This window comes from Macrotis lagotis, chromosome X (assembly GCF_037893015.1).
Source record: "Macrotis lagotis isolate mMagLag1 chromosome X, bilby.v1.9.chrom.fasta, whole genome shotgun sequence".
Classification (NCBI taxonomy): domain Eukaryota; kingdom Metazoa; phylum Chordata; class Mammalia; order Peramelemorphia; family Peramelidae; genus Macrotis; species Macrotis lagotis.
Window position 1 is genome coordinate 700693331 of NC_133666.1, and position 24536 is coordinate 700717866.

The 24536-nt window shown below is 37.0% G+C and overlaps 1 protein-coding gene and 1 long non-coding RNA gene across 2 annotated transcripts in view; one reads left to right on the forward strand and one right to left on the reverse strand.

Annotated features, from left to right (window-relative positions):
* The first annotated feature begins 503 nt into the window (after window positions 1–503).
* On the forward strand, window positions 504–23769 carry LOC141497115 (vomeronasal type-2 receptor 26-like). The gene is made up of 5 exons (XM_074199719.1): window positions 504–770; window positions 12175–12966; window positions 17139–17366; window positions 18663–18786; window positions 22805–23769. The coding sequence occupies exons 1-5, from the start codon at window positions 519–521 to the stop codon at window positions 23767–23769; spliced, it is 2361 nt and encodes a 786-aa protein (XP_074055820.1). The 5' UTR covers window positions 504–518.
* LOC141497235 (uncharacterized) overlaps window positions 21538–24536 on the reverse strand; it is a 38305-nt gene continuing 35306 nt past the window's right edge. The window contains exon 3 of the long non-coding RNA XR_012471254.1: window positions 21538–21839. This is a non-coding gene — a long non-coding RNA (uncharacterized LOC141497235). The remainder of the gene's footprint in view (window positions 21840–24536) is intronic.

The following is a 24536-nucleotide window of genomic DNA, read 5'->3' on the forward strand; positions in this document are numbered from 1 at the left end:
GAAACATGGGGGCAGCTAGGTGGCTCAGTGGATAAAGCACCAGCCCTGGAGTCAGCAGTACCTGGGTTCAAATCCGGTCTCAGACACTTAATAATTACCTAGGCATATGGCCTTGGGCAAGCCACTTAACCCCATTACCTTACCAAAAAAAACCTAAAAAAAAAAAAGAAAGAAACAAAAAACAATCTCAAGCTCTGTGACTCAAAAATGAAGAGTGTGCATTAGATAATTGCCGAATGAATGAATTAGTGAGTGAGTGATTCACTGAGGTAGAAAAAGTCATGCTAGAAATTCAAGCAATTAATCGTCAGCATTCTAGGTATCCCAAGAGAGAAGCAATACAGGACCAGAGAAGGCTGTTTCTAATCTAGTCAAAAGGAGATCCAGACCATACATTGCACCTTCCCGGGGTGAAACATCCTCTTTCCTTAAAAGTGTTTTCCCAGGTTTTGGTGATGGTTTCTGACTCTCCCCGCTCTAGATGGCTACACAAAAATTACCAACAAGCTCTGACCCTGATGTTTGCTGTAGAGGAGATCAATAAGGACCCTCACCTGTTGCCCAACCTCACCCTGGGATTCCACCTGTACAACACCTATCACAGTGATGAGAGGACCTTGGAGAGCTCCCTGAGGTGGCTGTCTGGGCAGGGCCAGCTCATCCCTAACTACAGTTGCGGGGGACAGAAGGCTGTGGCTGTGATTGGGGGAGCCACTTCAGCTCTGTCTGTCCAGATGGGGACCCTGCTCGAGCTCTACAAGTATCCCCAGGTGAGTCACATTGAGCCTGACACTTTCTGGGGCTTCCACAGATCCATGAATGAGAGTGGAGTCCGGACAAAGTTAAAAACACGTCCTCTTTCACGTAGATAGGCTGTGTGACCCTGACAAAGTCTTCTAAGCAACTCTCAGATTTTACACATTTCAGAGAAGGTGCTCACGTGCATCTGTAAAAATTCTGCCTTACCTGGAAAGTCCGACACCAAGGATCTCAGCGATACAATTTTGAAAACCTCCATTTGTGAGAGTTGGGCCCGTGGCTTGGACACTGCCTTCCCCTATACAGTATAGCAAGAACAAAAGCAGGGTCACAGGACTCCTGTCATCTGAAGGGATCTTGGCTATTTTGCAGGTCTAGTTCCCAATTATCCAGAGAAAGGCCCTGGGGATCAGAGGGTGAAGTAGCTTAGCCAAAGTCTCAAATGTAATTGCTGGGAGAACCGGGACTAAAGCCAGATCATTTCAGGACTGGACTAATTCCATGTTCTAACACTACATCACATTATCTGCGTTTTACCCTCAAGGGATAGTAGTCCCTGAATATTACTATCATCCTTCTTTCCCAAAGAATATATTCAATGAAAGAATGCCGAGCATTGAGGTGGAAAGTGGAGGTTCTGGGGAGCAATGGTGAGAGTGACTTTTAATGATCAGAGATGAGAAAGGAAGGGAACCACTCACTAATAAAAGGAACATTCTTCTAATACAGATTTTCACTCTCCTGCAATCTATTTAATGGAAACATGCCAATATAAGGGTCTGAAGTCATAGGGGTGATTATTCATAAAGCCTAATTGGGCTTTCACTTCAGAGATCCATCATTATAGAATGTCCTCCAGGCCACAGTGAATAGAGCAAAGAACATGATTCACCTCTCTCAGGAAAGTTAAAACTGTTTTAGGCAGGGTCTCAAATGCTTCCCTGACTCAGAGAAAGCTCCTTGGTTCTAGCCAGGGAGAGACATGGAAACTGGTTTATTATTATTATTAAAGACAGATCTACTCTGTTCAATTTGAAAATTTTAAAGCAGTGGAAGATAATGTAGGGAACTCTCAGAAGTAGGCGCATATCCTGGTGCAGTTAATGAAGTACATGCAGCCATGACTCAGTCTACAATGTAATGCTTTCCCCAAAATTTGTTATCATTCTCTGCAGTCATAGTTGGTTATTGCAAACTCTTAAGTTTTGTGACGTTCAAGGTCATCTATCTTTGAAACGTTGGTATTTTATGTCATTTTCCTGGCTCTATTAACTTCATTTGCTATTAGGTCATACAAATCTTCCCAGATAATTATGAAACCACCACTTCTCTTACTTAGTATTAATGGTACCTCAAAACATTTTCGTTCTTTATTTTATATTTTATCATTTATTGTTAACCTTCTTTTTACATTTTGATTTCTCAGTTATTTTTCTCTACCCCATCTCTCCTTCCACTGAGTAGGAAAGCAATAAAACAACACTGACACAGGTGAAATCACACCAAGTATTTCCATATTAGCCATATTTCAGACAAAAGCAAGAAAACTAAAGTGGGAACATTGAACTTTAATTTGCACTTGGAATTCATCTATTCTCCCTCTGGAGATACAAAGGATTTTATTATTATAAGTCTTTTGGAATTGTCCTGGATAATTGTACTTATCAGAATAGTCAGGTTTTGTACTCTGTATTTTTTTACATGAAAAAAATCTTTACAATAGTGTTATATATGCAATGATGTCCCATTTTTCCACATCATCTAGGTTGTGCTTGGCTTTCCTGAAGTCACCCTTTTCCTGATTTTTATGGCCTAATTCCTTCATGATTGAATGCTACTACTCATTTAGTCATTCCCCAATTGATGAGCATCTCTGCAATTTCTAATTGTATGACACCACAAAAAGAGCTGCTACAAATATTTTATACCCATAATTCCCTTTACTTTTTTTTCAATCACTTTTACAAACCTAGTAGTGGCATTTCTGGGCTAACAAGTATATATATACTATTATAGCTCATTAGGCATAATTCTAAATTATTCTCTAGAATGATTGGAGTAATTAAAACCTCCAGTAACAGTTTATTAGTGCACCTATTTTACCTCATTTATTTTTGCATTTCTTATTTATAATAGGCTTGAGATTGTTCTTCAGAGTTGTCTTAATTTGCCTTTTTCTAATCAAAACTGATTTAGAGCATTTTTTTTGGCAAGGCAGTGGGGTTAAGTGACTTGCCCAAGGGCCACACAGCTAGGTAATTATTAAGTGTCTGAGGCTGGATTTGAACTCAGGTCCTCCTGACTTCAGGGCAGGTGCCCTGCACCATCTAGCCACCCCCTCGGTACAATTTTTTACAAAGGTCTTTAGCATAACTATTTAAACCAGAATAAAAGGACAATATTTTCTCTACCAATTAGTTAAAATTTATTTGTTAAATTTGCACTTCACCTCTTCAAAGTTACAAGAAATTTCCTTTGTGATTTTCTATTGGCTGAGGAAGAGAAACATGGAGTCCTTGTCAAAGAGATATTTCTCTAAAATTTTCTTAGTTTTTTGTTAAGGTGGCTCAAAACCTTTCCTCAATTCTCCTTTTTCAGAAACTCCAGAGCTCTGTGCTTCCAAATTCTCTGCACCATGTCGAGGCAAAACTATTCCAACTTTCCTTTCACTCTCTAAGCCATTCTCTCATTCCTACTTGCTTAAACTTTCTTCCTTCCTTCCTTTTGATATTCATTCAGGGAACTTGGTGCACATTTTGCACTCTTAGAAACTCCCTTTGATATTTTGATTGGCCACTTCTCTTTATTCTACTGCTTAATTCCTCTGAATATTTAAATCCTAATCACAGCCAAGACTTCATTTTCATTTTGGTGAATTTTTCTTTATTCTTTAGTATGAGTTTTTATTACATAAAACCAATTAATTGCAATACTGCCCAGATTTGGGTTCTCAAAGGCTTCCAGAAGCCAAGGTTCTTCCGGTGCCTTTGAGATCTTTGGGTCAATGAGAGTTGGTTACAGTCTCATAGTTTTTAGAAGTGAGAGTTAAATAAAGCTAAATACAACTCACTCAGCAGAACTGCTGAATTCGAGATTCCTCCTGGTGTTTCACTGCAGAGGGACCCAGGTTCAAATTAATGAGTGGATGTTTGGAGAAGCTATCCTTCCCAGTTATCCTCATCAGTTCCCTTTGCCTTTGAATGCTCCAGAAACGATCACCCACCTGTTTCAAAGAGGAGTTTATTTGGCAATGACCAGGGGGATCAGCCAGAACCCAATGATGATTCCAGAATTCATAGTCTATTGACCAAAAGCGGCTTTCATTTGAGTGTTGTCACTTGAGTGCATAAAGTCATAAGCCCTTTATCTTTGATGATGAAGGATTTTAGCTCCTAATAGTTTTCTCCTTTTGCAGAGTTTGTGATATTTTTCAGTACTGAAAGCTATCAAATCAGTGTATCCATCAATCTTTTCTCATCAAAGAGGAGATGATTTTCTCATGATTTTGAAATAGAAATTCAAATGGCCCATATTTAATTTTTAGATCCCACTGAAGCAAATATAGCTGCATAATCAGATATGATCATTTAAAAACTCAATTTTTACAAGTTCAGAGCCCACTGTTATCACTCAGGTTATGGTTTCTTTTAAAAAATACTTAATTCAGAAAAGTGATGATGAGACTATGATTGCAGGGAAGTGATTATAAACATCACATTGGATGAATGAAATAAAAATTAAACAAGTCTTTTCCCGCAGTACCATTATCCAAATCCTTTGATGTTTATTGAGACTGATAGAGATGTGATGGAGCCTCCCCTAATCAGTTGATACCGCCTTCAGGATTTTTCATAGTAAAGCAGATTATTATCCTTTATGATCTATGAGAAAATTTGCTTTATTGTCAAATGCTCAACAGTATCTTGCATTAGAAGTATCTTTTGTGGCGGCTAGATGGTGCATTGGATAGAGCACTGGCCTTGGAGTGAGGAGGACCTGAGTTCAAATCCCACCTCAAACACTTAATTGCCTAGCTGTGTAGCCTTGGGCAACCCACTTAATGCCATTTGCCTTTCCAGTTTTCCCAATAGATTTGGGCAAAATATTGAGTTGTGGATCCAATTGTTGCATCTTTGGGCTTAATATACTAGGCTGTGAGGGCCATTTACTATAATGTAATCTGTACCCAATCTATTCCATCGATCCACCACTTAGTTTCTTAGTCAGAACTAGATTGTTTGAAAATTATTACTTTATAATAGGGCTTGAGATATGGCACTGCTAGATACTGTCTTTCAGATTTTTTTCTCATTATTTCTTTAAGATTCTTGAGGGTTTTGAGATGAATTTTGTTGCAAATGAATCTTTAATTGTAATAAATGTCCTTTTCATTTTAAAATGTATTTTTCAGTACAATATTTAAACATACTTTTAATCTACACTAAAGTTAAAATCAATTACACAGAAGACACCCTAAAACTTTAGACTCAGAGAAGGACTAACTGAAACTGTTTTGGGCTTAGCAAATGTGATTTCATCTTAAATTCTGAATTATGGAATTATTTAAATTCATAGGAATTTTACTTCAATTTCTCTTCAGCTGTTTCCCTGAGTTCTTGTCTTAACCCTTTACTAAACTTTGGTGAATTTCATCATTAATAAAACAGTTCTTAAGATTTTGCAAAGTTTACTTATCAAAAATGTTACTAAAACATTCAAATTATAATTTGGAAATTATCAAAAGAAAATTTTTGAATAAAAATTTTTATTTCTAGCTTTTGTATCCATCTTTCATCTCTGCATTTTCCAATGTGGGCACTGTTGGAGATATGGAGATAAATGAAATTAGTCTTCTCTCAAGACTTTTGAAACTTTGGTTTTTTTGCAGTCTTTTTCTTTGAGATCAGAGGACAGGTTAAATTGTGAGAACATATAACACACTCAATGCTTGGAACTGCTTGTTGGCATAGATTAAAACATGGCAGAGATAAGACAGACATTGACACCATCCCCTTCAACGCTTTGCTGTAAATTTCTCTTTAGATGTTCCCAGCATTTCTTTTTTATTCTTACTCTTTTTCTTTCTTCAATCCCTAGTAAAATGTTGTCTTACATGCAATAAAAAGCATACTCATTCCTTGAAATTTGGTGGCAAATTCAAAAATGAGTCAGGGATATTTAGATAGTGGCCAAGATTTCCTGAGGCTTCTGCTTAGGTTTCCTTTGTCCTTTGTTTCTTCCTTTGGGAAATTTCTGGAGGAACAAGATAGAGATGTAAGGGTATCAGATTCCTAGGCTATGTCAGCTGGAATGAATCAGTTCTAAGAGAAAAAAACCATCTACATCAGGTGTCTATTGTTTGAAAGAGGCTAGGTCTTTTACCATACTGGAAGTATGGGTGGAGTAGCAAAAGAGCAGGGTACAGTCAAAACAGAATGATGAAAAGTGGTAGACATGTCTCATCAGCCCACACCATAGAGTATTTGTTTTGGTGAGATTGTTCAAAGGGAATTTTTAATTTCTCTACTGTGCCATAATAAAAAGTGTCAAATTAATACTAAATAATTCATCAGTTGAAATTTCTAGGAGTCTTGAGTGACCAAGGACACTCAAGTTAATAGGCCAGAGGGGCAGGTGGCTAGGTGTCACAGTGGATAGAGCACTGGCGCTGGAGTCAGGAGTACCTGAGTTCAAATCTGGCCTCAAACACTTAATAATGACCTAGCTGCTGTGTGGCCTTGGGCAAGCCACTTAAACCTATTGCCTTGCAAAAACCTAAAAATAAAAAAAGTTAATAGGGCAGAGAATTTCGTGATTCCCAGGGTGGGAGAGATTCTCCATAACTTACAATGTAGGGCAGACTTAAGATATTTTGTGAGGCCATACTTTTAGATTTCAATGTTATAGGGCATGCTCAGTGGAGAGAACCTCAGCCAATGCAGGCAGGCAATGTTTCATCACTTTAAACTCCTAGATTCCTGAGAGATTAAGTGGTCAACTCAGGGTGGCATAGGGATTATATCTTAGAACTATCCTTTTTTTCATAGATCTCACTGATTCCAAGACCAGATTTCTATTCATTACACCAGACTGTCTCTCAGAATCTCACTCCAAGGACCTTCATAAGTTCAATTTTCTAGAGATCAGAAGCAATTAACTGAAAATATCTTTTTTAGGTTTTTAAATTTAGAATATTGCGATCAAGTAAAAACTTCAAGGGGTGTTCCACATAACCCACTAAAAATGCAATTTCTCTCTCCTTCTGGCCAATCCAGTCTGCTTTAAAAGATTTGTTCCCTTTAGATATTTTTTTTCCTACTAGACTTGAAATCCATCCATTTCAATGATCTTTGCTAGTAAATCTAGTTTTGGAGGACATTGTGATCGTGAATGTTCACTTTCTCTTTGTCTTCATAGAAGCCTGAATAACTGTATTTACAAGGAAAGGGCAATGAGGGACTTAGATGGGACTCTGTGGATATTATGTTCCATGCTCATATCTATGAAACAATCAATAGACATTAAATATGATTGTTCATTCAAGAGCAAAACTACCTAAAGGTATTCACCTCAATATCTGTGATTTCGTCATTCCCCTCACAAAGATGTTTTGAAATCATTTATAAAATGTTTGTTGAAATCAGCATATATCACATATGTTACATTTTATTAATGCATTGTATTTTTTAAAAAAGAAGTTATTTAAACATGATTTCATGCTAGCAAATGCTTACTGTTTCTCAGTGATCAAAAGATCCATTTTATAAGGAGCCTGAACAATCTATAGTCCAAGTCAAATAATTATATATTAACTTACAATGCATACATGAATCAATAAGCAGTCTAGTCATATGAAATGTTCAGTTTGGGATATTTAAAATTCATAGATTAAAGTTACCTGGCAAGTTAGAAAAAAATATTGTGCGATTGAGTCCTCTGATGGTAATAAACCCCATTTCTCACGCACAATATGGGCCCAGTACAATAGAAAGAGCTTGCTGTAGTGACATGTAATTTTTAAACGGAATTGGAGGTATTGTTTTGTAGTGACTCATGAATTTCTTAAGTAGTTGGCTTAGTATTTGACTCTAAATGCATAAGCTAATGTTTGAAGAATCATTATTACAACCATTGTTTACATTACACATCTCTACATTAAGGTTATTTCTAAGGTTTTTTGCTAATTTCCATGACAAAAAAAGCATTTGAAAATAACAAATATACATTTTATTCGTAATCTTGGCCTCATCACAATACGCATACATCATCAGGTCATGTTTGGCTTTTTGTGTAAAAGTATAATTACCGTCATCTATAAGGCATAATAATTTACCCTGACAATTAATCCTGCCTTGACATCTAATATAATAAGTGGAAAAATACTCAGATATCTTTGAGAAGCAGCATAAAGACATTCGCACAAAAAGAGAAACAACAAAAGATCTTTTCCTTCAAATAACAGTTGTCTGAGATATCTCAGAAAGAGACATGACGGGGTGCCTAAGTGGCGCAGTGTATAAAGGACCAGCCCTTTAGTCAGGAATACCTGGGTTCCAATCCAGCCTCAGACACTTAATAATAACCTATTTGTGTGGCCTTGGGCAAGCCACTTAACCCTATTTGCCTTGCAAAAAAAAAAAAAGCCGGAAAAAAAAAGAACCAGGCGTGAATTTGGAGGTTTGGGAAAATGAAAATCTTTACTATTATTGAATGTTTCCAGAAATCCACAGTCTTTTACCAGACAAAAGTAGGATGATGATGAGAGCTTGTAGTTTCCTACAATTCATTTATAAATTCCTTTTACAATAATTGGTATGTGGCCAGCTAGGTTGCACAGTGGATAGAGTACTGGCCCTGGAGTCAGGAGTATCTGAGTTCAAATCTGGCCTCAGACACTTAATAATGACCTAGCTGTATGGCCTCGGGCAAGCCACTTAACCCCATTGCCTCGCAAAAAAAAACAAACCCAAAAACACTAAGAAAAGATAATTGACATGTTTAATTTAAGCTTCAAGGAATTATAAAGGACCTAAGATCTATGTGAGTTCTTTTTATTCAGCTTTAGAGAACTGTTTTAGATAACTTATAATGATGTATAAAGTATAATACACCAGCCTCCAATTACGAAAATTCTGGGAGAAATTGTTTAGCTTTATATTGTTATCCTTCTCTAGGAAACTTGAATTCCTTTCTTTTGATGCAAAAATTTTATTTCTCAAATTCAGGCAGTGTCAGACACCATGCATTTCAGTTGTATGGTGGTAATGAACTTTTCTTCTGTGTATAATTTAATCCTTTCCCAGTTAGCCATGACTTTCTTTTAAAAAACCTGTCTTAATATTTTGAAGTTGGGCATATTAGCTCTAATCAAGCATGTGTAACCTAAAATTTTAAGAATCACAGTTATTGCATTAGCATGCATCACAGATTTTTATGTATAATTTTTTTCTAAATGTGTAAATGTACATTCTATTTTCAATGAGAAAACTACGAATTCACTTGCATTTTAATTATTGTCTTGGTGTTAATTATACTCTTGGTATCATCAAAACATGCAATTTTGCATGATTTTTAGCTTTGTTTTATTTTTACATAAAGATCTCACCCAAAGAGGAAGTATGACGTTAATTTTTCCAATAATCTATCCTAACAAAAGAACAAAAACAAGAAATGCAGGTATATTCTAGTGCTATTTAGGGAGGTACATGTTATTAAACAAATAAAATAAAAGAATCAGCATTTTTTCTTCCACCCAATAATTGTCTTTCAGATGACTCAGAGAACCGAGTAAATACAAAAGTTTGGGGAAAATAAAATGCTTTTGATAACAGAGTGTATTATGGAATCCACAGACTTTCTCCTAAAAAAGAGAAGATGACATATAGGCAGAGATGCTTTTTATGTAATTTTTTACAACATTGAAACTATTAGCTTATATAAGTGTCCATTTGATTATTTTCTCTTGAGTTTTAGGGTGTTTATTTAAGACAGTGTAAAAAATTCAAATGCCATCATGAGGAATCCCCAATTAGAAAGAATTAAATGGGACAGCTAGGTGGCACAATAGATAGAGCACTGGCCCTGGAGTCAGGATGACCTGAGTTCAAATCCAGCCTCAGACACTTAATAATTACCTAGCTGTGTGGCCTTGGGCAAGCCACTTAACCCCATTTGCCTCGCAAAAAAAAAAAAATACCTAAAAAAAAAAAAAGAGATGTGAATTTGGAGGTTTGGGAAAATGAAAAACTTTACTATTATTGAATGTTTCCTGAAATCCACAGTCTTTTTCCAGACAAAAATAGGATGATGATGATGATGATGAGAGCTTGTAGTTTCCTACAATTCATTTATAAATTCCTTTTACAATAATTGGTATGTGGCCAGCTAGGTTGCACAGTGGATAGAGTACTGGCCCTGGAGTCAGGAGTATCTGAGTTCAAATCCAGCCTCAACCACTTAATAATGACCTAGCTGTATGCCCTTGGGCAAACCACTTAACCCCATTGCCTTGCAAAAAAAAACCGAAAAAAACTAAAAATATATATAATTAGCATGTTTAATTTAAGCTTCAAGGAATTATAAAGGACCTAAGATCTATGTGAGTTCTTTTTATTCAGCTTTAGAGAACTGTTTTGGATAACTTATAATGATGTATAAAGTATAATACACCAGCCTCCAATTATGAAAATTCTGGGAGAAATTGTTTAGCTTTATATTGTTATCCTTCTCTAGGAAACATAAATTCCTTTCTCTTGATGCAAAAAATTTATTTCTCAAATTCAGGCGGTGTCAGACACTGTGCATTTCAGTTGTATGGTGGTAATGAACTTTTCTTCTGTGTATAATTTAATCCTTTCCCAGTTAGCCATGACTTTCTTTAAAAAAAAACCTGTCTTAATATTTTCTGGTTGGGCATATTAGCTCTAATCAAGCATATGTAACCTAAAATTTTAAGAATCACAGTTATTGCATTAGCATACATCACAGATCTTTATGTATAATTGTTTTTTCTAATTGTCTAAATGTACGTTCTATTTTCAATGAGAAAACTACCATTTTGGCTAATTCTGAGTTCAATATTCAAACAGTGCAAACTCACTTGCATTTTAATTATTGTCTTGGTGTTAATTATACTCTTGGTAACATCAAAACACTCAATTTTGCATAATCTTTAGCTTCGTTTTATTTTTACATAAAGATCTCACCCAAAGAGGAAGTATGACATTAATTTTTCCAATAATCTATCCTAACAAAAGAACAAAAACAAGAAATGCAGGTATATTCTAGTGCTATTTAGGGAGGTACATATTATTGAATAGATAAAATAAAAGAATCCGCATTTTTTCTTCCCTCCCAATAGTTGTCTTTCAGATGGCTCAGAGAACTGAGTAAATACAAAGGTTTGGGGAAAATAAAATGCTTTTGATAACAGAGTGTATTATGGAATCCACAGACTTTCTCCTAAGAAAGAGAAGATGACATATAGGCATAGATGCTTTTTACATAATTTTTACAACATTAAAACAATTAGCTTATTTAAGTGTCCATTTGCTTCTTTTCTCTTGAGTTTTAGGATGTTTATTTCAGACTATGTAATGAAATCAAATGCCATCATGAGAAGTCCCCAATTAGAAAAAATTAAATGGGACAGCTAGGTGGCACAGTGGATAGAGCACTGGCCCTGGAGTCAGGATGACCTGAGTTGAAATCCACTCTCAGACACTTAATAATTACCTAGCTGTGTGGCCTTGGGCAAGTCACTTAACCCCATTGAATAGCAAAAATAAAAAATAAAAATATTCAAATGTTTAAAAGCAAATTGCCTAACATTGCATTTGTATTTGTCTCCAATTCACTCTTGGACTCTTCATGTGTGAGGAGAAATTGAGCTGATTCAAAATGTTTGTGCAATGAAATAACAGATTTATTAAAGGTTCTTTAGATAGTCATGTAATTATGAGGGAAAATAGTCCATGTTTTCTTGGGGTTTCCCATAGCCTAAGTTTTGTGCTCTGAGTCACTTACAAAGTCTTTGACTCTTCTTTGTTTCCCTCTTCTTTTTGTGAACTCATTCTTGCCTTTGAATCTCAGAGAAGTGCTGAAAAGTCATTCACTACAATTTCTGAAGATACTTTCCCCTTTCAACTGCCCTGACAAACTACAGATGATTTCTAGAGACAGGAACTCTTTTGGGGGCTATTGAAATTAATTTCCTTTTTAGCTTCATTGTGTTTTATTCATTGACTTCAAAGATGCCTCACACTTAGTCCAAGGTCTTTAGTTAATTAAGACAGAGTCTCACTTATTTGCACTATCAGATATACATTGGATTTGATTGTTTCAATCCTACGATTATTTATTTGACAAGAATATCTTTTTAGATCTCAGATTTAACCATATTTATTTCATATCTAGATCACTTTTGGACCATTTGAACCCACACTGAGCGACAAAGTTCAGTTCCCTTCTCTTTACCAGCTGGCCCCCAGAGAGTCTTCCCTACATAAAGGTATGGTCAGATTAATGGTGCACTTTGAATGGACATGGATAGGTCTTGTGACCGTAGATGATCTGAGAGGGGAGAAATTCCTTCAGGACATAACACTGGAGATGACAACTAATGGTGTCTGTGTGTCCTTCACAGAGAAGATTCCTGTCAGTGAGAGAAGACACACAGAATCACAGGAGAATTTCATGCCCAGGATCATGGCATCAGCAACCAGAGTGATTTTCATTCATGGTGACACAGATTCATTAATGATCTTGAGATATTCACAATTGCCTTTTATCCCCCATTTTAAAGTGTGGATCACCACTTCTCACTGGGACATTTCAATGAGACCCCAATATGTTGATGGTTATAATTTCCATGGGGCACTTACATTTTCATACCTAATAAGTGAAATTCCTGGTTTTAAGGATTTTCTCAGGACAGTGAACCCTGCTAAATACTCTGAGGACATTTTACTGAAGGAATTCTGGAACTCAGCATTCAAATGTAAAGAGGAACGTGAAAAACTGAAGCAAGAAGAATGTTTCCTCAATGATTCCTTGGAGACTTTACCTTTGTTCTACTTTGACATGGCCATGTCTCACTTGAGTCACACCATTTATAACGGTGTCTATGCTGTGGCATGGACTCTCCATGAAATGGCTCTGAAAGGATTCACATTAACAGAAGAAAGCTCATTTCCTCATCCATGGCAGGTAATGTTCCTTTAAAATTGCATGCTTCCCATTGTGAGCCCATCACTGCCCGTTGAGAGAGTATGTGGGCTAGGCACCTTGCAACAAACATTTGAGTTGGGAATGATTCGAGCAACAAATATTCATTAAATATCTGTTATGTATAGGACTTAGATGCAAAAAAGGGAAAAGATATTCTCTGATCTCAAGTAATTTTGCCTTATGGGGCATATAACAATCCCAAAACAGTGATCAAACAAGATAGTTAAAGCATAAATTTGAAATAATCAACAGAGGGGAGGGGTTATAATCCAGGTATAGGGTTTCCTATAGAAGGTTCTGGGACAACTAGGTGGCCCAGTGGATAGAGCACCAGCCATGGAGTTATGATTACCTGAGTTCAAATCTGGCCTCAGACACTTAATAATGACCTAGCTGTGTGGCCTTGGGCAAGCCACTTAACCCTACTGCCTTGCAAAAAAAAATGATGCTTTTATAATTTTCATTTTTTTATTTGTTCATGGGGTTTATTCCCAATACATGGACAAGTTTTTAGAAGCGCCTGCAGAATTGAGAAAAAGTTATGCTTCTATTCAAATTTAATATTGACAAATGACTTAGCAATTCTAATTTTTCTAAAATTCTATTCATGTCATTAACCTCTTAAAATTTATTTCATTTTATGAATTTAAGAAATAAAACAAGCATTTCCATAGCAAAGTGACATAGAAAAACAGATGACACCTGAAACTGCAGATTCATTATATACAACTTGCAAACCCTTACAGATATGCAGCAAAGTTGGAATATAAATTCCTTCCCCTGCACCCCAATTTCAATGTCTTCCATTAGATATAAATATGGATATGACTGACTGTCAGCTGCTTGGATTTATTTTTATAGTCTCAGAATCATGTATGTTTCAATCAAGCACGCAAGCTGAGATCATTTCCTTGGTTACAAGAGTGTACAATTTTCATCATCAATCATATAGTTCATATGGTTACAAGTTTTAATCATGTGATTACAAGTTTAAGTAATAATCATATGGTTAATTAATTTCTTATCCCTACTTAGACCATGATGACCTCAATTTGTCTGTTACCATATTTATTGCTACATTGTATGATTGTTAATTCATTTCAAGTTATTAATTAAGCAATTCTTTTAATGAAAAGTGTTTTATATCATTTGTTTAAGTAATGTTTTTCCATACACTAGCTTAACAATCTGTAGTGAGGGGTTTTATGCTTGTCCACCTACCCATTAACTATTACAATAACCAATTTTTCTTTCAGGCCTTGTTGGTAAAAACCACAGTTTCTGTGATTTTTTTATTCTTTCCCATGAAACTAAGGCTGCTGGAGTTCACATATCAGTCACCGGCACAAACTGTTTTCTCACCATCATTTTCATATATACGCGTGTATGTTAAGGGGGCAAAATTATTAATTTCCCTGGAATTCTATCTGATCTATCTTGTATCCATTTTCCATATTATATATATATATATATATATATATATATATATATATATATATATATATATATATTCTTACTCTCCTTAGAATTCCCAGTGTTAGGTTTTCTAGAGATTTCAAAATGTTGAAGCCTTTTGTATGCCTCAGAGAGAGGCAGTCCTGTCAAATTTGGACAGAGTTTACAATCTATTTTATTCAAGGAATTTCTCTGAAATCCTTCCTTTATAGTCATTCCACTATTAGGGTGAGTAAGTTTTGCAATCAATAATAGACCTATGAATATTGGTATACATGGAATCCATATATATATATATGTATATATATACATACATACATATATACATATGTATATATACATACATATGTATGCATACATGTATATATACATACATATGTATGCATACATGTATATATACATACATATGTATGCATACATGTATATATACATGCATATGTATATATATATATGTGTTTTTTATGTATATATTGAAGAAGGAAATGTTGTTCCATCAGGCAGTGTGACTGCCTTGAGTCTTCTTGCTGCGACTGTGTCAAACAGCTTAGTGACCCTGGCTCCCAACAGCATCTCCTTTCATAGGATGTTTGTGATTAATGTGGATATTTATAATTGGATCACTTGAACCCTTAAAATTGTTCTTAAAACCATGTTGCTCTTACTGTATAGAATGTACTCTTGATTCACACACTTTAGTCCACCATTTTGTGAAGGTCTTTCCATGCTTTTCTAAAGCCATTGAACTCAACAATTTTTAGAGTAGAATAATATAAAATCAAGAACATATAATGGGGCAGCTAGGTGGAGCAGTACATAGCACACCAGCCCTGGAGTCAAGAGGACCTGAGTTCAAATTTAGCCTCAGACACTTAATAATAATTGCATAGCTATGTGAACTCGGGCAAGCAACCCTTAACCCCATTGCCTTAAATAAATAACTTTTTTTAAACAATAGAGAACTAATACCACAATTTGTTTAGTCATTTTTCAACTAACAGACATCGTTTCAATTTTCAGTTCTTTCCCACCACAAAAAGACTGCTATAAATGTTTTGAACATAAAGGTTCTTTTCCTTTTCCTCTAATCATCTTGGGAAACAGAACTATGAGTGGTATATCTGGGTGAAAGAGTTGGTTGGTTCTTGTCCTTCCTTATCAAAGAAGAACAAAATGACATCACCACATTAGAAACATATTACAGTATGTCTGACTATGGCCAATCAGATCAATACAAGCCTAGAATGATCTGCCATAGATCAGTCACAAATTATCCATGTGAAGACCTGATATGGGGACTCCAAACATGCATCTCACATTTCCTTTGCGTTGTTCAAATTCTTCATTCATTGTAGAGCACAGAACCCTCTTTGACAAGGGCACACCATACTAGACATTCCTGTGCCAGTGTCTCCCAGACTATACATTCAATTCTAAAATTAAGAGAGACCCTTAGGTTGTCCCAGTGTTCCTTCTTCTGACCAACCCTTGTGAGCAATAGCCCTGTGTGAGTTCTCCATAAAATAGTTATTTTGGCAAGCAGACATGTGCCATTCCATCAACATGACCAGTCCATCATCGTTGCAGTCTCCATAGTAATGTTAGAATGCTAGGCAGTTTAGATCAAGAAAAGGACTTCAGTGTCTGGTATCTTCTGCCAGGTAATCTATAGAAACTTCCTAAAAAAATTCAAATGGAAGTGATTGTTTCCTAACATGGCACTGGGAGGCTGCCAGTTTTCACAGGCATATAGTAATGAGGTCAGCACAATGACTGTAGACTTTTAGTTTGGTGATCAGGGTGAGGAAGAGTCGAAATGGTGTTTGCTGCCCGATGACCAGGAAAACTGCCAAGAGCAGAACAGAGGTCTATATAAAAGATTTGTAGCTCTGACCATGGACTTTGATACTGTCACATCAACCATGAGGATTTAAGGAAAATTATGTCAAAATTTGGTTACCCAGAGAAATTCATCAGGATTGTATGTCAGTCTCATGACAATATGCCTTCCTGGGTTCTGGATGGTGGATGATGCTCTTGAGATTTCCCAGTCACCAGTGGAGTGAAATATGGCCGTATCCTTGCTTCCATCCTTTTTAGCATGATGTTTTCAGTCATGTTATCAAATACCCTTATTGTAGATGAATATCAAGGTCAACTACAGTACTGATGGTAAATTATTCAGAAAGGCCACAAACCAAGACCAAAGTGGAGGGAGTGTTGGTCCATGATCTACTGTTTGCAGATGATTGCTCTCAATGCAGTCTCCAGAGCTGAGATACAACAAAATATGGATCAATTCTCTGCTGCTTGTGTTCCCTTTGGTGTGACAATGTACACCAAGAAAACCCAGGTGCTCCATCAGCCAGCACCACACCGTCCATATGGGGAACCCTCGATGACAGCAAATGGAGAAGTTTTGAGGACTGTGGACAAGTTCAGTCATCTTAGCAGTGTCCTTTATAGGAAGATTCACGTTGCCAATGAGGTTGGCACACGCATTACCAGAGCTAGCTCAGTATTTGACAGACTCCAAAAAACAGTGTGGGAGAGAAGAGGTATTAGGACACCAACTAGTAGGTACTGAACAAATGCTTGTTGATTAGAGACTGACTTCCTGAGCCACTCCTAGGTCTCCATTCTGAGCGATCACTGATTTCCGACACCAGGCAATGACTGGAATTTCTTTTCTCTTATAGCTCCATTCATTCCTAAAGAATATTCAGTTTAACAACAGTGCTGGTGATCCATTGATTGTAGATGAGAAAGGAAACCCTGAGGCTCAATATAACATTCTGAACTATATAACCTTTAATATGGATGAGGAAGCCTTGGTGAAAGTAGGACAGTTTATCCCCAATTCTAAGACTGATCAAGATTTCACCATTGATGAGGAGGCCATAGTGTGGGGCTGGACTTTTACCGAGGTAAGAAACAATTGTAATATAAACCTTATTTAAATCATCATGGGAACAAATTTAAGACATTCCATAATCCATTTTATGGGTAGATTATTTACCCTAGCCAGTGATTACTTTTTTTTTATTATTTTCTTTCGGTTTTTGCAAGCAATGGGGTTAAGTGGCTTGCCCAAGGCCACACAGCTACGGCATTATGAAGTGTCTGAGACCAGATTTGAACTCAAGTCCTCCTAACTCCAGGGCCCATGCTCTATCCATTGCGTCACCTAGCCGCCCCCCAGGAATTTCTTTTTACAGAAGTGTTCTGGATGAAAATGTCATATATGGAAGCCATTGTATGATTTTAAATTTGGAATCGTTAGCACTATTGGGGAGAGAGTTGGAATGGGCTTTAACGTTCATGTTGCTCAAATATATCATTTAATATAAATAAGAAATGGAGAAAGGTGCTCATTGGTCCAGTACCCTCTGACCCCAAACCAGTGTTTTGTCCACTGCCTAGTATTTTTTCTAAGTGGTGACACACAAACAATTATCTTACTTTATAAAAATAAAGTTTCTTGGGGCATCTAGGTGGCACAGTGGATAGAGCACCAGCCCAAGAGTCAGGAAGACCTGAGTTCAAATCACATGTGAGACATTTAATAATTCTCAAACTGTGAGACCTTGGGAAAATCACTTAACACCATTGCCTAAAATAAATAAAATTTATAAAAAAAAATAACGTTTCATTCCACCACCAGAATATATTTCTATGGAGTTCAGCAATGAATTTGATAGTTCATTTCAGAAATAGTGCATTTCTGATCCCAACAGATTACTTCTCTATAGGATTATAGAATTGACCCTTTCCATTAAAATGAATAATCAAATCAGTCTTATCTTTTAATCATCTGTATCCTGAATCTAACATGCAGATAAAGTCTATTTTAGGTGTTTCACTTTCATTTCCTTCATTATTGTATTTCCATCAGCATAGTACTATAACCATGAAAAAGACATACCAAACATTGAGGTTACAAAATGCTAGAAGAATAAAGCCCCTAAATTAACATCTTGTTCCAATTCTTCCTTTTAAAAATGATGAAAATTCCCAAAGTGTAAAAGATTCCATCAGGTTTCCACAACTAGTGGAGGGAATGGAACTAGCATCCAGGTCTCAATTTTCAGTGCCCTTCTTGCTCATCTTCTGTTGGTTGTTGAATAATTCCTATGCTTCTCCTACAGAATCATCTCTCCTCCAAATAAGTATCACTCCCTCTCTAATAATGACTTACCTGAATTTTCCTCCTTTGTCACTAGAGTCCCAGAGCCACATGCAGTGAGAGCTGTGGTCCAGGATTCAGACAAATTCCTTTGGAGGGAGAACCTATCTGCTGTTTCATCTGTTCTCTGTGTCCTGAGGGGGAGATCTCCAGTAAAAGAAGTACGTATCCCCAGGTAGCTTTCCTCCAGCACCCACTGGACAGAATATGCATTGTGTTCGGCTCTATGGTCACATAACAGCTCTCTCACTGGCTAAGGAACAGGATAGACTGGGACAAGCTGAGTCAAGTAAAAGGTCGGAACTAAGGACAAGTGACTTGCATAAAGGATTAGAGCATGGAGTCCCAGATGACTTTACTATTCAAAATGAAACCTACAAAATCAAAAAGTAGATATTATATCTTACCTGTCTGTAAAACATAATTACTTGGTCTTGTTAGGTTTTCAAGTGCCATGGGATTATTAGCCAAAGTGTGAGGGAGTATGTTCTCTGAAAAATATTTCTGATATGCCAGAACTGACCATCTGAACACCTTGGATGCTATATGTCTGAGAAACTCTAGACTAATGTGCATTTGGGGGAATTATTCTCAGAGGAAATTGATGCCAAATTGGTGGTGTTTTGTCATCTCTAACTCTTGCAATATTGAAAACTGTATTTCAAGAAATCATTTGGAAAGGAAAGTATATCATGAATCATATGTGAGTCTCTGTATTCTCTCTGAGACCCTTGTCACAGGAGACCTTACCCTGCTTTTCAGAGTCAGTGTGGACTGGGTTCTATGGGTCATTGATTTTGTAACCTTACTAGTCTAGTACCCAATTATGATTATAATCAATGCAAGAGTCTCACTCCAAAGTACAATATTTATGACTTCAACAATAGAACAGTGAAATTAATTTAAAGTGAACATATTAGATCATTCTTTGCCTCTGTACGTAAATAGGACTTCACATGACAAAGGCTCCTAAGGTGGTTATTGTATTACTGATTTAAAGAATTTTAGTGTTGTGAGGGTCCTCTTCAGTACATGGGGAATCAATTGTCTGGAATTGATAAATGCATAAATGGGGAAATTTCCCCGCAGTGCTTAAGAAGATTGGAGTAAGAAAACTTTCAATAATTTTCCATTATTCAATGTTTGTCATTCAGCAGGGCTAGACATACAGAACTGTCAGCTCCCTTCACATAGAGTTAAAGTCTGTCTGTTGCATCTGTTTTTCTTTTCCACAGAACAGACGGACAGTTTGTTCAATGTTAAACCAATTACAATTTCTTTTCCTTCTCTTAACCACAGGAAAGCATATATTCTTCTTTGATGTTAGTACTCAGGGAATTGGCAGAGAGAGGTGGTACAGGGTGAAAAGGAACAGGGGAAGTAACCAGTCATCCTAGAGAGAAGGATGGAATCAGTTCTGGATGGGAGAAGAGAAGATATCTATTCCTCCATTATAAGCCTGCATTTTGACCTGAAGTACAATGCTTTCCATCATGTAGAAGTGAACTTAGGAAGATTTGGTAATTCTGTGAAAAATGACCTCTGGTGCTAGTACCTGAATTACATCAGGTCTTGGCTGAGCAACCTGTTGTGGTATTAGGAAATCTATTTTCATCACAGAAAACAATAGGATAATTATATGGGAAATGTTCAGGATATTTTGAGGGAAACACAGACTCTAGAGAATTCATATTAGTTAAGCAAGATCATAGACATTTATTCAGGGGTTACTATTGTCTGGGGACTAAAGTCCCAAAGATATAAAATGGACAATCTATTGAATATTTGAAGTTTAACTAGAAGTGTCTCTCCTGTACCAATACCAAGAATTAGTCCTTCTGATGCCAGCTAGCACCCTGAAATTGCAGAGCCCCTGAACATTTCTTGTCATATCTGGAAAATGTTCATTCATTGCCCACAAGTGTATAGATGAGGTACATGATAGAACAGGTGAAAAAATTCAGAGCAGAGAGTAATATCACTTAATATGAAGGGTGTGAGATTGAGCTTATTTGTTTATTTGATCTTTATTCTTACACACAGAAGAGTGTAAGTCTATACATTCACTGGATATCATCATAAAGACTAATAAAAGGGTCAGCTAGTGGGGCAGCTAGGCGGGCACAGTGGATAGAGCACAGGCCCGGGAGTCAGAAGTACTAGGTTCAAATTCGACCTCAGTCATTTAATAATGACCTAGCTGCGTGGCCTTGGGCAAGCCACTTTACCCCATTGCCTTACAAAAACCTAAAAAAAAATGACTAATAAAAAAGTTGTACCATTATGTACATTCTGTTAGAATGTAAAGACCTTATGAGTAAGTATTGCTTCATGCTTTGTGCTTGCAATTCAAATACCCTTGCCATGGTAGCCAGTTACTTATTGAATTGTAGTTTGCTACCTGGAAAAGCTCTCAGACCATCTATAGCCAGAGTTATTGCAATAACAAAATCCATTCAGAAAAGACTGAGAGAACAAGTATGTAACACCTTCACTTTCTACATCACTGTCCTTGAACAATAGAATCAAAGGAAAAGTTTGTATTCAGTTGGAGAAGGTGAATGCTGGAAGAATGAAATCAACTTTAAAACATAATGACTATAGGAACAGTAAGCCTGGATTGAACCCTTAGTTACTTATCAGTGACCATCTCCCAGGAGAGAAACAGATTTTTTAATTTAGGTTTTTCCAAGGCAATGGGGTAAAGTGGCTTGCCCAAGGCCACGCAGCTAGGTCATTATTAAGTGTCTGAGGCCAGATTTGAACCCAGGTACTCCTGACTACAAGGCTGGTGCTTTATCCACTACGCCACCTAGCTGCCCCTAAATTAAGGTTTTATCTATTTTGAGTTTTACAACTTTTCCCCAAATCTTACTTCCCTCCCCCACCCCCGACAGAAGGCAATCTGCCAGTCTTCACATTGTTTCCATAGTATACACTGATCCAAATTGAATGTGATGAGAGAGAAACCATATCCTTAAGTATAAGAGATAACAAAATCAGACAATAAGATATCAGGTTTTTAATTTAATTAAAGGTAATAGTCCTTAATCTTTGCTCAAACTCCACCATTGTTTCTCTGGCCACAGATGGTATTCTCCTTTTCAGAGCGCCCCAAATGGTTCCTGCTTGTTGCACTGATGGAATGAGCGAGGCCATCAAGGTTGATCATCTCCACCATGTTGCTGTTAGAGTTTACAGTGTTTTTCTGATTCTGCTCAGAAAGAGACATTTTTTAAAAATTAATTTATTTTTCCAAATACATGCAAATATAGTTTTCAACAATCATTTTTTTGGTAAGGTTTTTTTAAGTTCCATAGTTTTCTCCCTCCCTCTTGTTTCTCTCCCTCTCCCTGACAGAAACCAATGTAATATAGGCTATATATATGTAACTACATTAAACATGTCTCCATATTATTCATGTTATGAAAGAAGAATCAGAACAAAAAGGAAAAAAAACATAAAGGGGTGGGAGAAATATAACACAAATTTTAAAAATTGAAAATAGGGGCAGCTGGGTGGGCATAGTGGATAAAGCACTGCCCTGGAGTGAGGAGTACCTGGGTTCAAATCCGGTCTCAGAAACTTAATAATTACCTAGCTGTGTGGCCTCAGGCAAGCCACTTAAACCTGTTTGCCTTACAAAAAAAACCCTAAAAATAAAAAGGAACACGCAATTAAATTGAAAATAGTAAGGTTTAGTCCGCATTCAGGCTCCATGTTTCTTCACTGGATATGATTGTTATTTTCCAGTTTTTGACTATCGTAAGTTCACCGTAGTTGGTCATCGTACAGTGTTGCCGTTCATGTGCACAATATTGGGGTTCTGCTCACTTCCCTCAGTATCAGTTGATGCAAGTCTTTCCAGTCTGTTCTGAAGTCCCATCCCTCATGGTTTCTCACAGAATCATGGTACTTCATTACATTTATATACCTTAAATTGTTCAGACATTTACCAATGACAGGTATTACCTCATTTCTAATTTTTTGCAGTTTTGAAAAGAGGTGCTGTAAATATTTTCATACATGTGGATTTTTAACCCTTTCTTGTGATCTAAATAAGGAAATGGTATACCTTGAGAAGTAAGGATTACCACCTTGCCCAACTGAACATATTTTCCATGAGAATGATGATAATTTGTTGAATGTACAATCATAAATACATATTTGCCTTTGCAGATATGAAGAAATGTGAGAAGTGCCCAGAAGAGGAATATCCAAATAAGGAAAGAAATCAATGCCTTCCCAAGACTGTCACATTCCTGCATATTTCTGAACCTCTGGGAATGACTCTAATCTGTGTGGCTCTTTTCTTTTGTCTAATAACATCCCTGGTTCTCTGTGTATTTGTGAAGTTTAAAGAAACCCCCATCGTGAAGGCCAACAACCGAGCTCTCAGCTATACTCTCCTCGTCTCTCTCCATTTCTGTTTCCTGTGCTCCTTGCTGTTTATTGGCCATCCCACTTCAGCCACCTGCCTCCTTAGACAAACAATATTTGGGATTGTGTTCACTGTAGCTGTGTCCTCCATTTTGGCCAAAACCACCATAGTAGTCCTGGCTTTCAGGCTTACAACTCCAGGGAGCAGGGGGAGAATGTGGGTGCAATCCAGAATGTCCAACTCTGTTGTCATTATCTGTTCTGCAATTCAAGTGATTCTCTGTGGCCTCTGGTTGGGAATCGCTCCCCCTTTCCCTGACAGAGATACACATTCTGAACGAGAACAGATCGTCATTGGCTGCAACGAGGGTTCTGTCATTGGCTTCTACTCTGTCCTGGGGTACATGGGCTTCCTAGCCCTGGGCAGCTTCACAGTGGCCTTCCTGGCCAGGAATCTTCCTGACACCTTCAATGAAGCCAAGTTCATCACATTCAGCATGTTGCTGTTCTGCAGTGTCTGGGTCTCCTTCCTCCCCACATACCAGAGCACCAAGGGCAAGGCCATGGTGGTTGTGGAGATCTTCTCCATCCTTGTCTCCAGTGCTGGGTTACTGGGCTGCATCTTTATTCCCAAGTGTTATGTGATCCTGCTGAGGCCAGACAGAAACACCCAGGAAGGTGTCAAAAGTAAAGTGGATTCTAGGGCCAGGATCCATTCTGGATCATTGCCTCCTAATTCCTACCAGAGAAATAATCACTTTTAAGGGTAAGTATACTAGAGTAGTTGTGGCTATGGACACTGCACCTCTTGCCTGTTGTCTAGGATCTTGAGTTCCACATTGGGCCTCCTTCTTTTTGGACCTGCCTCAGCTGAGTTTCCTCAGTCTTCAGAAGACAGGGAAACCATTACTTTTCATCAAGTGAGATTTGAAGAATCACATTGACATTTCTAAGGACCTGCCTTCTTTGGTAGACAAATCATTGACTGATGTACAGCCTTGACTATTATTAATTGTTTTGGACACTACCACCTTCTTTTATTTTAACAATCCCAATTATCCTAAACTCGCTACTTAACAATTAATATCGAATCCTCAATTATCAGCTATCTCCTTTCTAATTCCAATTCACCTAAAAATGCAACCCATATTCTACTATTTTCATGTTTAAATATTAATGCTCCCTTCTATATACTATGTTCTTTGGAATGCTTGCTGCCTAATTAACAAACTTCTTTTTGTCTTAAACCTCTTAACTTCTCACTTCTTTCATGTTCCAATACTTATGAAGACCGCCTCCCTCAAGATGAATCTGTTTTAAGTAAGGACTGAAGGAGTGCTATCTGTGAGGTGGGTGTGGGGGAGGGAAGCAAGATTGGGGAAAAATTGTAAAATTCAAATAATATCTTTAATAAAAAAGAAAAGATGAATCTGTTTTATCCATCACAGTTTCCAGTACCGGCTACCCATTCTGTCATGCCCCCGCTCCTTTTACTTAATGCATTTGTTGCAGTGAAAGATTCAAAACATAT

Bases quoted from the DNA above. Each gene is read 5' to 3' on its own strand.
- LOC141497115 (XM_074199719.1), top strand. From the start codon at position 519: ATGTTTGCTGTAGAGGAGATCAATAAGGACCCTCACCTGTTGCCCAAC. The intron at 12,967-17,138 runs GTAATGTTCCTT...TTTCTCTTATAG, and splicing joins CATTTCCTCATCCATGGCAG to CTCCATTCATTCCTAAAGAA. The intron at 18,787-22,804 runs GTACGTATCCCC...TTGCCTTTGCAG, and splicing joins GGAGATCTCCAGTAAAAGAA to ATATGAAGAAATGTGAGAAG.